This window comes from Suncus etruscus, chromosome 16 (assembly GCF_024139225.1).
Source record: "Suncus etruscus isolate mSunEtr1 chromosome 16, mSunEtr1.pri.cur, whole genome shotgun sequence".
NCBI lineage: Eukaryota > Metazoa > Chordata > Mammalia > Eulipotyphla > Soricidae > Suncus > Suncus etruscus.
In genome coordinates this window covers 2,058,606-2,070,689 of record NC_064863.1, presented here as the reverse complement: position 1 = coordinate 2,070,689, position 12,084 = coordinate 2,058,606, and the positions used below count along the sequence as shown (strand labels likewise).

General features: G+C 41.3%; 1 protein-coding gene across 2 annotated transcripts in view; it reads left to right on the top strand.

The window, feature by feature from the left end:
• CDIN1 (CDAN1 interacting nuclease 1) overlaps positions 1-5,980 on the top strand; it is a 244,569-nt gene extending 238,589 nt beyond the window's left edge. For both annotated transcript variants that reach the window (XM_049790041.1, XM_049790040.1), the window contains one exon: positions 5,088-5,980. In XM_049790041.1, coding sequence (XP_049645998.1) covers positions 5,088-5,217 — 130 coding nt within the window. In that variant the 3' untranslated portion in view covers positions 5,218-5,980. The remainder of the gene's footprint in view (positions 1-5,087) is intronic.
• The last annotated feature ends 6,104 nt before the right edge of the window (positions 5,981-12,084 follow it).

Sequence of the window (12,084 nt, the reverse complement as noted above, 5' to 3'; positions counted from 1 at the left end):
CAGCAGATCTGTCTCTAGGCAAGCTTTCTTTCTCTAAGAACCAGTTCTCTTGCTCTTTGTTCCTGTTATCCCCTACTCTTTTTTTTTTATACCCTACATTTGATTGAGATCATTCTGTGTCTTTTCTCCCTCTGATTTATTTTCTTCAGCATGATGCTCTCCATTTCCATGCATGTGTCAGCAAATTACATGACTTCACCTTTCCTCATAGCTATGTAGTACTCCTTTGTGTATGTGTACCATAGTTTTTCTATCACCTGTTCTTGGGCACTTATATTATTTCTAGATTTTGACTATTGTAAATAGTGCTGTAATGAAAACAGGAGTGTAGATGTCTTTTCTGTATTGTATTTTATGCCCATGGGGCTTATTTTCAGGAGTAGAATTGCTGGGTTATCTGGAAGCTCAGTTCCTAGGTTTCTAATGCATATTGTCTTCAAAAAAGGCTAGACCAGTCAATAATTCCATCACCAGTGATAAAGGTTCCTTTTTCCTCACACCCATACAAAGAATGATTGTTGTTATTCTTTTCATTGAGTACCAGTTTCTTTGGTGTGAGGTGATATGTTAGTGTTTTGATTTGGATTTCTCTGATAAAATTTGATTCTTGATTGCTTTTCAAACATTCCCCACTGTCAGCCAGCAGCCCAGCCTAAATCTCTTTTTCTTCAGAGTACCCCTAACGTCACCCTCATTTCTAAGTTTTAAACTTGTTTCTCATTTCTGGCTTATAGACACTGCTATCTAACAATTTCTCAGATGCCATAAAGTTCTCCTCGAATATATTCTGGACAGGCCCCTTGGAATGAAACATCAGGACCCATACATATATTCTAGCTGTGGTGTGATCAAAAGGCAAAGGGCATTGCTTGCCTTTTTCTAGTTAAAGTTCTAAATCTGGGGCTGGAACGATAGCACAGCAGGTAGGATGTTTGCCTTGCACGTGGCCGAACCGGGACCAATCCCCAGCATCCCATATGGTCCCCCCGAGCCTGCCAGAAGTGATTTCTGAGTGCAGAGCTAGGAGTAAACCCTGAGCATAGGCGGGTGTGTCCCAAAAGCAAAAAAATAAAAATAGAAGAGTTCTAAATCTGTGTCATCGCATATAGTCAGCTGATAACATCACACACTCTATACCAGCCTGCGTCGATTCCTTCACATTTCAATTTTGACAAGATAACAGATGCTTAAATTCTTCGTGCCTTAGTTTCTTCATTCGCAGAATGAGACCAGTAACAGCAAATACCATAGAGAGTTGACCTGAGAAGTCACTAGGTAGGTCGGAGTGCTTAGACTTCCTAGAATATGTCTGTCATGTAGTGTTATGAAAATGTCATAATGAACATTTTTTGCTGTTGCACTTACATCACGGAAATCCAGTGTGTCATAAATATACTCCTCCTGGTTCCTAGTAAAACTGCTGTGCCCAGCAGTGGCTGAAGTGGCTGGCTCAATCTGCCAGCATACTTACCTCCAAAATTCTTCTGATCAGGAATCAGTGCACAGTTGCCTGCTCCCATCATGACTATGTTCTCCTCCTTGACTTGGAGGGTATCTATCATGAATTAGAAACTACAGTAGGCCTGGAGGACAGTAACAGCAATAAGACATAGATTTTGCTCTTAGTGGTGCAAGAGAACTGATCTATGGAAGAAAAGTAACAAGAACCCCAAAAGCTTTTGATTTACTTACTCTCACTTAATTTCCCTGACTTCCTCAAAATGGAGGGAAACCAGAGAAACCTTTCGCATGTGTTCATTAGGTTGTCATTATATCTGAGAAACTTGAGTTTTCATGCCTTCGAGACCTTCGTTTTTATTTCCCATTTTCAAAGTTTTTATTATTTTTGCTAACTTAGTGGTATATTATTGTGTAAGCAAAATTACTTGTTCATATATCACTTCTATTCTCTGCATCCCGGGAGTATTTTTTTAATTCGCTTGGAGTCTTGATCATGAGTTCTGCAACCTTGAAATTAGAATCATTCTCGAAATGTTTTTGCAAAATCAGTTTATATATCCAGACACATTCATCTCTGAGGGTCTCTGGACTGTAGGAAGAACGCAGTGCAGCAGCAGACTAACTCTGTCTTTCACTTAACCTCAACCCACATACTGTTTTCTTTTAAACATTGTTAGTGGTCCCTTAAATTTTTATTGATCTCAGAGGTTTTGTTTGCTTTCCCAGTGATCCCATTCTTGTCTGGTAGTGCCACCATAAATGGGAATAGACATCTAAAGGTGAAATCCTCAGTCTACAAGCACATAGCTGATCTGTATAAAAATTCCCCAGTTCCTTTTTTCTGCCTGGTGTACATTTTGTCTGAAGGAAATGCTCAGATTGCATTGCTTGTTTAGAGCATTATCAAGCAAAATGTTCCATTCTTTTAGTTCAGATAAGCAAGGTGTTGATTCTATTGAAATTGCTTAATGTGGTTAGTCTCTTCGTGAACAGGTTGCTGAAAAGGTATCTTACTAGTATCTGATACCCTGAGTTGTCCAAGAAAGCTGAGGAAAACAGGAAAGTAGGTGTTGGGCTCAAAGCCAGACTTCGTTCTGCCATTAAATTTTCAAATTTGTCACCTAAAATCCCTGCTATTTTTGCACTGTAAGACCTATAATAGTGAAGGTTCTGCCTACCATCTCTGTTTACAATGTGATACCATGTTTCCTCATCTTTAATTAAACACACCCAATTGATCAGAGGTTTTGAACCAAGTGAGAGCACTAATGCTTCGTAAGTTAATCAAATTATTCCCAAAGATTTAGAAACGAAGACTTAGTAGTGAGGGGAGCCTCATTAGAAGTCATTTCTCATGGATCCTGAAAATAGTCTCTCGATCCACGTGGCTACCTTCGGGGAATCCTGGTCATGAACCCCTCCGTGAAATGTTCAGATTCACAATCTTGCAAAACCTTTTCAAGATGCTGATTTCATCTGTTGCCTCACAAGTGAAATGAGTCCATTTTCCTGGGCATTGAGGTGTTCCCTCGCTGAGATTTTCTGCCTGGAAAAGGCCATTTTTGTCAAGAGCTGTCATGCTTCATGTCCTTGGGCTTATGATTTAACTGTTCAGGGAAAGTTCAGGCTGCTCCTGCCATCTCAGGGCTGCTGATATGTGTTTTTGGTTTATTAAATCTTTAAAATAGTGGCCTGGTTGTTTATGACCCTATATATTCTTTTGTTCTTTTCCATGACTAGTTAGATCCCTTTTTTCTCCTCCCTTCGTAAAAATATTAGTGCCATTCTGAAGAGCATTGTGGTCTGTGGACTGACTCCATAGTACCATGGAGGAATGTGTCGAACTACATGTGAGGCCTTCCCTGACTAAAACTTGGGAAGGTTCAGGGCTTCTCAGACATGGTCTGCGGAATTACAGGTTCTCCTGCTCTTAGCAGACTTTGTTTTGATAATTCGGAGATCATTTTAGCCTTCTATGTAGCAAAGATTCCAGATGGTTGTATGTTCCAGTTACGGCAGTTGTTTATGATTGAAAGTGACTGAGAAAGCCACGGCTCAGTGAAAGCTCATTCTAATCCAGAATGAGCTTTATGTTGTGTCTGTTCCTGCACAAGCTCCCACTGCCTTGCTACAGAAAGGGTGATTTTACTAGAGTGCTCTATGTAAGTGCTCAAAGACAGCTCTTTCTTAGAGACACAGGAAGAAGAGCATTTACAACAGGTGGATGTTAAGGGGCCTGGTGCTGTGAGGGACTGACTCATCAGACCCTGCGTCTTTGTCCCCTAGAGCAAACTCACTCAATGCATTTCCTTAGGGATGCAGGGAATCTTAAGTTTACAATAAGATAGTACGTTTATAAGATAATTATAATAATACAATAAGCTAAGTTGTACCCAACTTAGAACAGTGTAGCTATTCGGATGCAAATCCCCAAATAACCCATTCCATGACATCCAACTGAACTTGTTCCTGTGTGTACAACATCTCTCAACCCATCCCGAACTGTTAGTTTTGGCAACTACACGGAGGCATATAATAAATCATGAAAGGAAAAGAGTTTTTTGGCCTAACATGGCTTAGCCTGCTGGAATGTCAGACTACAGAAAGCCGTTCTGTTTTTAGACATCCTTTTACTAACCCAACGTTCATAATTTATGATTTCACTGTAAAATTCCTGCAACACTACACCAAAAGTAGTGCTGCCCTTTAATTAAGTACTTTCGGTAGGAAAAATGCGAAACTTATGTGCAAAACATCTCTGTGTGCACAAGTGATTGATAGTGATTACATCTTTATGAACCCGGCTGAGAGGTCTCGACTTCCTGATGGGCAAAGTCGTCTAAAGGCCGACTTCCTGAGTCTGCCTGGCAGGAATCAGTCCCTACTAGTCCAAGTGCAGATTATCTGTTGGCACGATTTAGAAATAGTGGAGTGTTAATCTGCATCTGTCCATCCTGTGCTGTAAGCCTACATGACACTGTTCCTCGTGTTCTTGATAAGAACCTGCAAGTTTTGTACTTTGTTCACTCTTAGTGGAGATTTGCCAGTGAAAAGGATTGGGGAGGAGGTTTCTTGGAGAGGTCTGGATAGTTTTATGCAGTTATTTTTATTTTCAGACTATAAAAGAATGGATAATAGAAGGAACTTGGGTCCATTGGGTGTGTGAGCTGTTTGATTTTCCCAATTATTTTTTCAAATAACTTTTATTTAGTTTGAAGGCAGGTAAGTGTTTTATTTAAGCTCATACCTTGAAATGTTAGGAGACTAACATCGTCACCATTTCAACTCTGATTTTATCCTTAATCAGCTAAAGAGTCACCTCAACCTAAAAATATCATCACATCTTACAAAGAGCTTATGAGTTAGGGCACCACGTGCATGGACAGTTTCCGCAAAATCTTAGTAAAGTACTTATTATTAAATAATGTTTTAGGTGTAAGTTCAGCTACTTTCAGTCACAGCAATGAAAAGATAAGAATGCATGCAGTCACATTATTGAATTGTCTTATTCATACTTCAAAGATGGCCTTTCCTGGAATTCGGTGTTGATACTATATAGTATATGTGTGTGTATATATTATTTTTCTCGTGTGTGTCTATATATTATTTTTCTCGTGTTTCTGCAGGTTTGGTCCAGGCCTAGTCATCTATTGGTACGGATTTATCCAAGAGCTAGACTGTAACCGGGAGAGGGGCATCCTGCTCAAAGCCTGTTTCCCCACGGACATTGTCACGTTGTGCCACAGCACAGCTTGACCCCGATGCTGCTGGAAGAGGAACCCGAAGGAAAAGGTGACTCCGGAAGCAATTTCACTTTCCTGCAGCGTAAACTCCGGCAGCATCTGCCCTGAACTTCAACTGAACCCTTCCTGCCTGTAGTCCCACCACCACCTCTTTAGATAAATCTATCAGGAGTTTCTGTTTTTCTTCATCCCTGGCTGATGTGAGCGGCTCAAGACTACAGACACAACCCACTCATTATCAGCATTTCTGTCTCTGTCAAGCAGTTAGTTTATAGATAGTCATGATCTTTCTTCCTTCCGGATGGTTTCTCCTTGTAGACTGTACAAAAGAAAAAATGCGGAGGCCGAAAGGTGTGATTTTTCAATTCTCCTCCCAGTTACCAATCACCCTCTAATTTTTTTTTCAAAGCCACCTTTCATTCTTACTCCCTCCCCCTTTCCCTTTATGTACACTCGCAGAGAGCTAGTGTCATGTTTCAGACCTGGAATATCCAGACCAGCCATAGACAGTCTAAAGCCATAAAGTCTGCAGCATGCCTTCCACTCTCCCCTGCATATTCCAGAGACCTTGGGACTGGCCCAGGTTGTATGCCTGTGTCGGCCAATCATTAGAGTTTCCTAATTTCTATGGAAGTGAGCCAAGCTGAAAACAAATACTCAATGAGAATTTCCTCCTTTAATAGGACTTATTGGAACACCAGACTTTCCATTTATCTCATTTAAAAGTATTAAATGCCCTGTGTCTGGAAAATAGCCTTCTTTGAATTGGTGGCTGAGAGGATTGACGCTCAGTGCCAGCACTGACAAGTGTTTGTTTTTAAAAATGCTAGTTTCGGGGCCGGGCGGTGGCGCTAGAGGTAAGGTGCCTGCCTTGCCTGCGCTAGCCTAGGACGGACCGCGGTTCGATCCCCCGGCGTCCCATATGGTCCCCCAAGCCAGGAGCGACTTCTGAGCGCATAGCCAGGAGTAACCCCTGAGCGTCACTGGGTGTGGCCCAAAAACCAAAAAAAAAAAAAAAAAAAAGAAAAAAAAATGCTAGTTTCAGTATGTAGGGTAGTCAGTAGGTAGTACTTTTATGAGTTAAAAAGAATTCAAAGGACTTTTTTTTTGGCCACACCTGTTTGATGCTCAGGGGTTACTCCTGGCTAAGCGCTCAGAAATTGCCCCTGGCTTGGGGGACCATATGGGACACCAGGGATCGAACCGCGGTCCTTCCTTGGCTAGCACTTGCAAGGCAGACACCTTACCTCTAGCACCACCTCACTGGCCCCTCAAAGGACATTTTATATATTCCTTTGTGGGTCAGTTCATCATTTAATATTCAAATAACTTAGGCATTAAACATGCTTTGACTGACTTAAGTACTAGAATAAACCCAGAGAACTTTTCAAGTTATCAAAATAAATATTTTGTATTTGTTCATTTTCTGTTTAGTAGGGTTTTTATATTGCCAACTAAATTTCACTTATGCAAAATATCAATAAATCCATTATAAAAACTTATCATTGAAAAAGTTAACCTTAATCTATACCCAAAAGAATGTATTTAGTAAAACATTTGTCCCATATTGACACATAACTTTTATATCAAATCAGTGTATTTGGACATATTAATAAAAATCAAACTTTTGCAAATAGTTTCAAGTTAAATATTATTCTCGGTTCAAGTTAAATGTGGCACAATTACCGTATTTGCCGGCGTATAAGACGACCCTTCAACCCGTGAAAAACTTCCTAAAAGTCGGGAGTCATATTATATGCTGGTATACGGCATGCTGAAATTTGTTCCAGCTTCAAGGACGAGTGATCCGCACCCCTCTTACTTTTAAGAAGTAACTTACTTTTAAGAGTTTTAGGAAGTTTTTCATGGGTTGAAGGGTCGTCTTATACGCCGGCAAATACGGTATTCATATTTATATTGTACAAATTAATAAGTACAAATATATTCAAGTTAAATATAGTACAAAACCCTAAATGTATTATTTATACTTTGGTCATTTGTTCCTGAGATTCCAAATGTCTGCCTGCTTCTTTTCCTTTTGAAGTACACAAACATATCAAATTCAAATGCTCTGTATACTTCTTGTGGGTTTAGTAAACAAACAAAAGCAGAAGATGAGGTGAAGTGGGGAGGAGGTATCCAGGTTTACAGTTTTTCACTGTAAAATCTGTAGGCAGAGTCACAATTGCCTGTACACACACACACACACACACACACACACACACACACACACCACTTTTTTTGGTGGATAGGGATGGGTCCATGAAAGTCTTATTTCTGATTCTGCACTCAGGGATTCTGACAGGTTCAAGGGAGCATATGCTCAGCTGGACATCGAATCCAGGTGGCCTACATGCTACCTGACCCACTGAACTATCTCTTCAGCTCCCTACACACACACAAACACACTTTAAACAAAATTGTTGTTAAAGGCAATTTTCATGCATTCTAGAACTGCTTTTTCTTTAGAAATAAATCGCATTTATCAGAACAGATGTTGAAAATCCTGTTTAACCATTTTCAAGGTTTAATTTGTTTCACATTAAACAAATTTGTGATGAGGGTATATAAATAAATTTGAAAATAAAAGAGGTGTTTGCATTTCATATTTATTCTTCTACCTGGTTCCCTTGACATATATATTATGAGATTATGGTGGTCTTTGGCAAAATCATTCCCCTCTACTTTTTGAGGGTCTAAAATGAATCCTTTAAGAATGAAAGAGAACCAGAACTAAACTGTACATACTCCACTAAGGTTACTGTTAAATTCAAACTGAGCTTTTAGCCGTATAAAAGCTGGTGTGAATATTTTGTATATTATTTTTTAAATGAGGAGGAGAGAGTTGTGTCCACAAATTTAAGGGTTAAAGCTTTTTTTTTTTTCAGTGTCAGAAATATTTACCATTGGGGCCAGAGACATAGCACAGCAGTAAGGCATTTGCCTTGCATGCAGAAGGTCTGTGGTTTGAATCCCAGCATCCCATATGGTCCCCCTGAGCCTGCCGGGGGCAATTTCTTAGAGCCAGGAGTAGCCCCTGAGTGCTGCAGGGTGTGACCCAAAAAAACAAAAACAAAAAAAGAAAGAAAGATTTACCATTGTTAAGGCTATATGTGTTGCTTGTTTGCTACGTTGGGTTTTTGGTTATTTTTGAATTTAAACGACCTTGGTCTATGGGATGACAACTTTGACATTACCATTAAAGCAAAATCTTGTTTGATAGTGCATTCTGAAAATTGGTAGTGAATTATGCCAAGATAGAAAAAGGAAGTACATTTAAAACATAAGCTAAATGATGTTCTCTCTGACATGTAAAGGTGTGCTAAACACACTGTGCTCTTGCAGTCAAAGGTGAGGTCAAGTTTGAAGCAGTGGGAGCAGCTCAGCTGAACTAAACCAGAGCTGATATTAAGGAGAGTTCACTTGTCTTTCCACCTCCATCCCTAGGCCCTCCCCTCCCATCCCCCATGCCACCTCATCACTCTCCCAAAAAACCATAATGAGCTGTTGTTCTTTTTTTTTTTATTTGTTTATTAGTTTGGGTCACACCCGGCAGCGCTCAGGGGTTACTCTTGGCTCTATGCTCAGAAATCGCTCCTGGCAGGCTCTGGGGACCCGGGATTCGAACCACCGTCCTTTTGCATGCAAGGCAAATGCCCTACCTCTATGCTATTTCTCTGGCCCCGAACTGTCTTTTGCCTTCTTCTGAGGCATATGTCGGTTCTTATAACCCCTCCTAAAATCTTATATCATGGTGAAGTTTAGAGATCCAGAAGGAAAAACTAGGTCTCCAAGGGAAGTAATTCTCTTTCTTTTCTTTTTTTTTTTTGGGGGGGGGGGGGTTTGGTTTTTGGGCCACAGCCAGCGATGCTCAGGAGTTACTCCTGGCTGTCTGCTCAGAAATAGCTCCTGGCAGGCACGGGGGACCCTATGGGACACCGGGATTCGAACCAACCACCTTTGGTCCTGGATCAGCGGCTTGCAAGGCAAACTCCGCTGTGCTATCTCTCCGGGCCCCTCTTTATTTTCTTTTAAGGTGTGTGTGTGTGTGTGTGTGTGTGTGTGTGTGTGTGTGTGTGTGTGTGTGGTGTGTGTGTGTCTGTGTCTGTGTGTCTGTGGTCTCCAAGGGAAATAATTTCTTTATTTTCTTTCAGCTTAGGTGTGTGTCTGTCCGTTATCAACCAGACTTGATTCCATCCTGAGAAAAGAGAAGTTGGTCTTGGGGTGGGGGAGGGGCGAAAGCATCAATTCATTCCGACTGCAGGGGATCGCTTAGAGCCCTGGATGAGGTAATCTGCTAACTGGTCCCTGGTGAGCCATACTAATTCATGCACAGCACCCAAGTGCACAGTTAATTCTCTTCTCATTGAGGAGCTACACCCACTGTTTCCTGTCCTGGAATCAAAATACCTGAGCTCCACTCTCTTAACTGGGTCCCTGCTACAGAGATGGTGTTTCAACTGAATTCACCACTTACCAATGATGTTTCTATGGCTGGAGAGAATCTGTACAACAGGTAAGGAGCTTGCCTTGCACACGGCTGACCCAGGCAGGTTTGACGCTCAGCTCCTCAAAGTCCCCAGCGCCATGCCAAGAGTGATTACTGAGTGCAGAGCCAGCAGTAAACACTGAGTGCTAAACAAGCACTAAACAATCACACGGAGCACTAAAGGCAGACCAAAAATAGTTTTACTTCCTCTGGCATCAGAGAGATTGTACAGCAGTTACAACTATATACATAGATTCAATCCCCAGCACACTACATGGTTTTCTGAGCCCTGCTAGGAGCAGTTCCCGAGTGTGGACCTGGGAGTAGCCCTGAGCACGCACGCGCACGCACGCACACACACACACACACACACACACACACACACACACACACACACACATCAAATGCTACTTCTTCTTTCCCTGCCTCTCCTGCATCATCTTCCTTATCACTAAGCTTGTCAAAGAACCTTCCTTCTGTAAAGATTCTGTATCTACTCTCAGGATGTTTGGTCTTTTTTCTTTCAAGCAAATGATCCGATCCAAAGATGTCTTCATATACCAGTTTATTCACCTGTGTATGAAGCACCTGAGGATCCTAAACCTTTTAGCTGAGATATCAAAATTTTACAGCATAGGGCCGGAGAGATAGCATGGAGGTAGGGTGTTGGCCTTGCATGCAGTAGGACGGTGGTTCAAATCCTGGCATCCCATATGATCCCCCGAGCCTCTGCCAGGAGCGATTTCTGAGTGTAGAGCCAGGAGTATCCCCTGAGCGCTGCTGGGTGTGACCCAAAAAAAAATTACAGCGTAAGCATGGTGTGAGAGTATGAGGGTTTCCCATTAGTATAACTTTTGGGAAAAGGAGCAAAAGAAATAAGTGGCATCCCCATGGTCAAAGACATATGAAAAATGCTCCACATCACTAATGATCACGGAGATGCAAAGCAAAACAACAATGAGGTATAAACTCACACAACAAAGACTGGCACACGACACAAAGAACTAGAACAACCAGGCTGTTTTAGATGCAGGGAGAAAGGGACTCTCACTGCTGGTGGGAAGGTAGATGGGTCCAGCCTTTTTGGAAAACAATGTGGATATTCCTCAAAAAATGAGAAATTGAGCTTCCATATTATCCAGCAATACCGCTTCTAAGGATATACCCTAGGAACCCAAAAAACACCATGCAGAAAAGCCCTCTGCATTTTTATGTTCCTCTCAGCACTGATTACAATAGAATCTGGAAACAACCCAAATGCCCAAAACAGATGAATGCTAAAGAAACTGAGGCATATCTACAATGGAACACTACACAGCTATCAGAAAAAAATGAAGTCATGAAATTTGCTTATACATGGATGGGTATGGAGAATATTATGCTGAGTGAGTTAAAGGGAAAAGGGAAGGCTTAAAATAATCTCACTCACTTGTGGAATATAAGAAAAGTAAAGGAGACAATAGAGATGAGAGCCAGGAGAACCAATCCACGGGTGGAAGCTTGCCACAAAGAGCGTGTAGTTTCGTTGGGAAGCAAAGGGTCCACTGTGACCATGATAGTTGGAACTCAACACTGGACAAGAATCGAGGGAGAGAGAGAGAGAGAGAGAGAGAGAGAGAGAGAGAGAGAGAGAGAGAGAGAGAGAGAATTGTCTGCTCAAGAGAAATGGGGGGAAACCTGGAACAGTGGTGATGGAAAATGTGCACGAGTGAAAGGCGGTGTGCATTGTATGACTGGAACTCAAGTATGAACAAATTTGTAACCATGGTGCTTAAATAAAATAATTATTTTTAAAAAATTAAGAAAACAAGAGACATCTCCGACTTCATTTAGCCTCTGGTAGTCTGTTCTGATTAAAATGACAACTAAAGGCCCAGAAAAGAGCTCAAAGAGCTGAGTATTTGCTTGGCACACTGAAGCGCTTGATCTGATCCATGGCACCACGTAGTCTCCTGAGCAACCACCAAATGTGGTCCAAAAAGGAAAAAATAATAACAACAACTAAAGTAGTAGCATGTCTCTGATTTACTTAGAGAAATACGCCTCGCCTATTCACCTTGGAGCAGCTTGTCATTGTCCTTGCTATCTAATTGAGCAAATTGCCTCAATTTATAATTGTTTGGGGACAGGAATGGAAGGGGAACAGTCTTCCAATTGGCAAATTCTTGACTAGGGTTAAGGAAGAAAGGCAAACAACTAGAGAGGAAAATAATAGGAGTTTGTTTGCAATGTCACCATTGATAGAGAAGCACTGTGCCAGGCCCCACTTCTGTCCTAGGGACTGGGAGACGTGCCCAGAATGTCAGGCTCAGCTAAAGATCCATAGTTTTATGTCAAGGTAATTTTTTACCTTGTAAAAGGAAAGACTTTTGAAATGTTGACATGAACTAT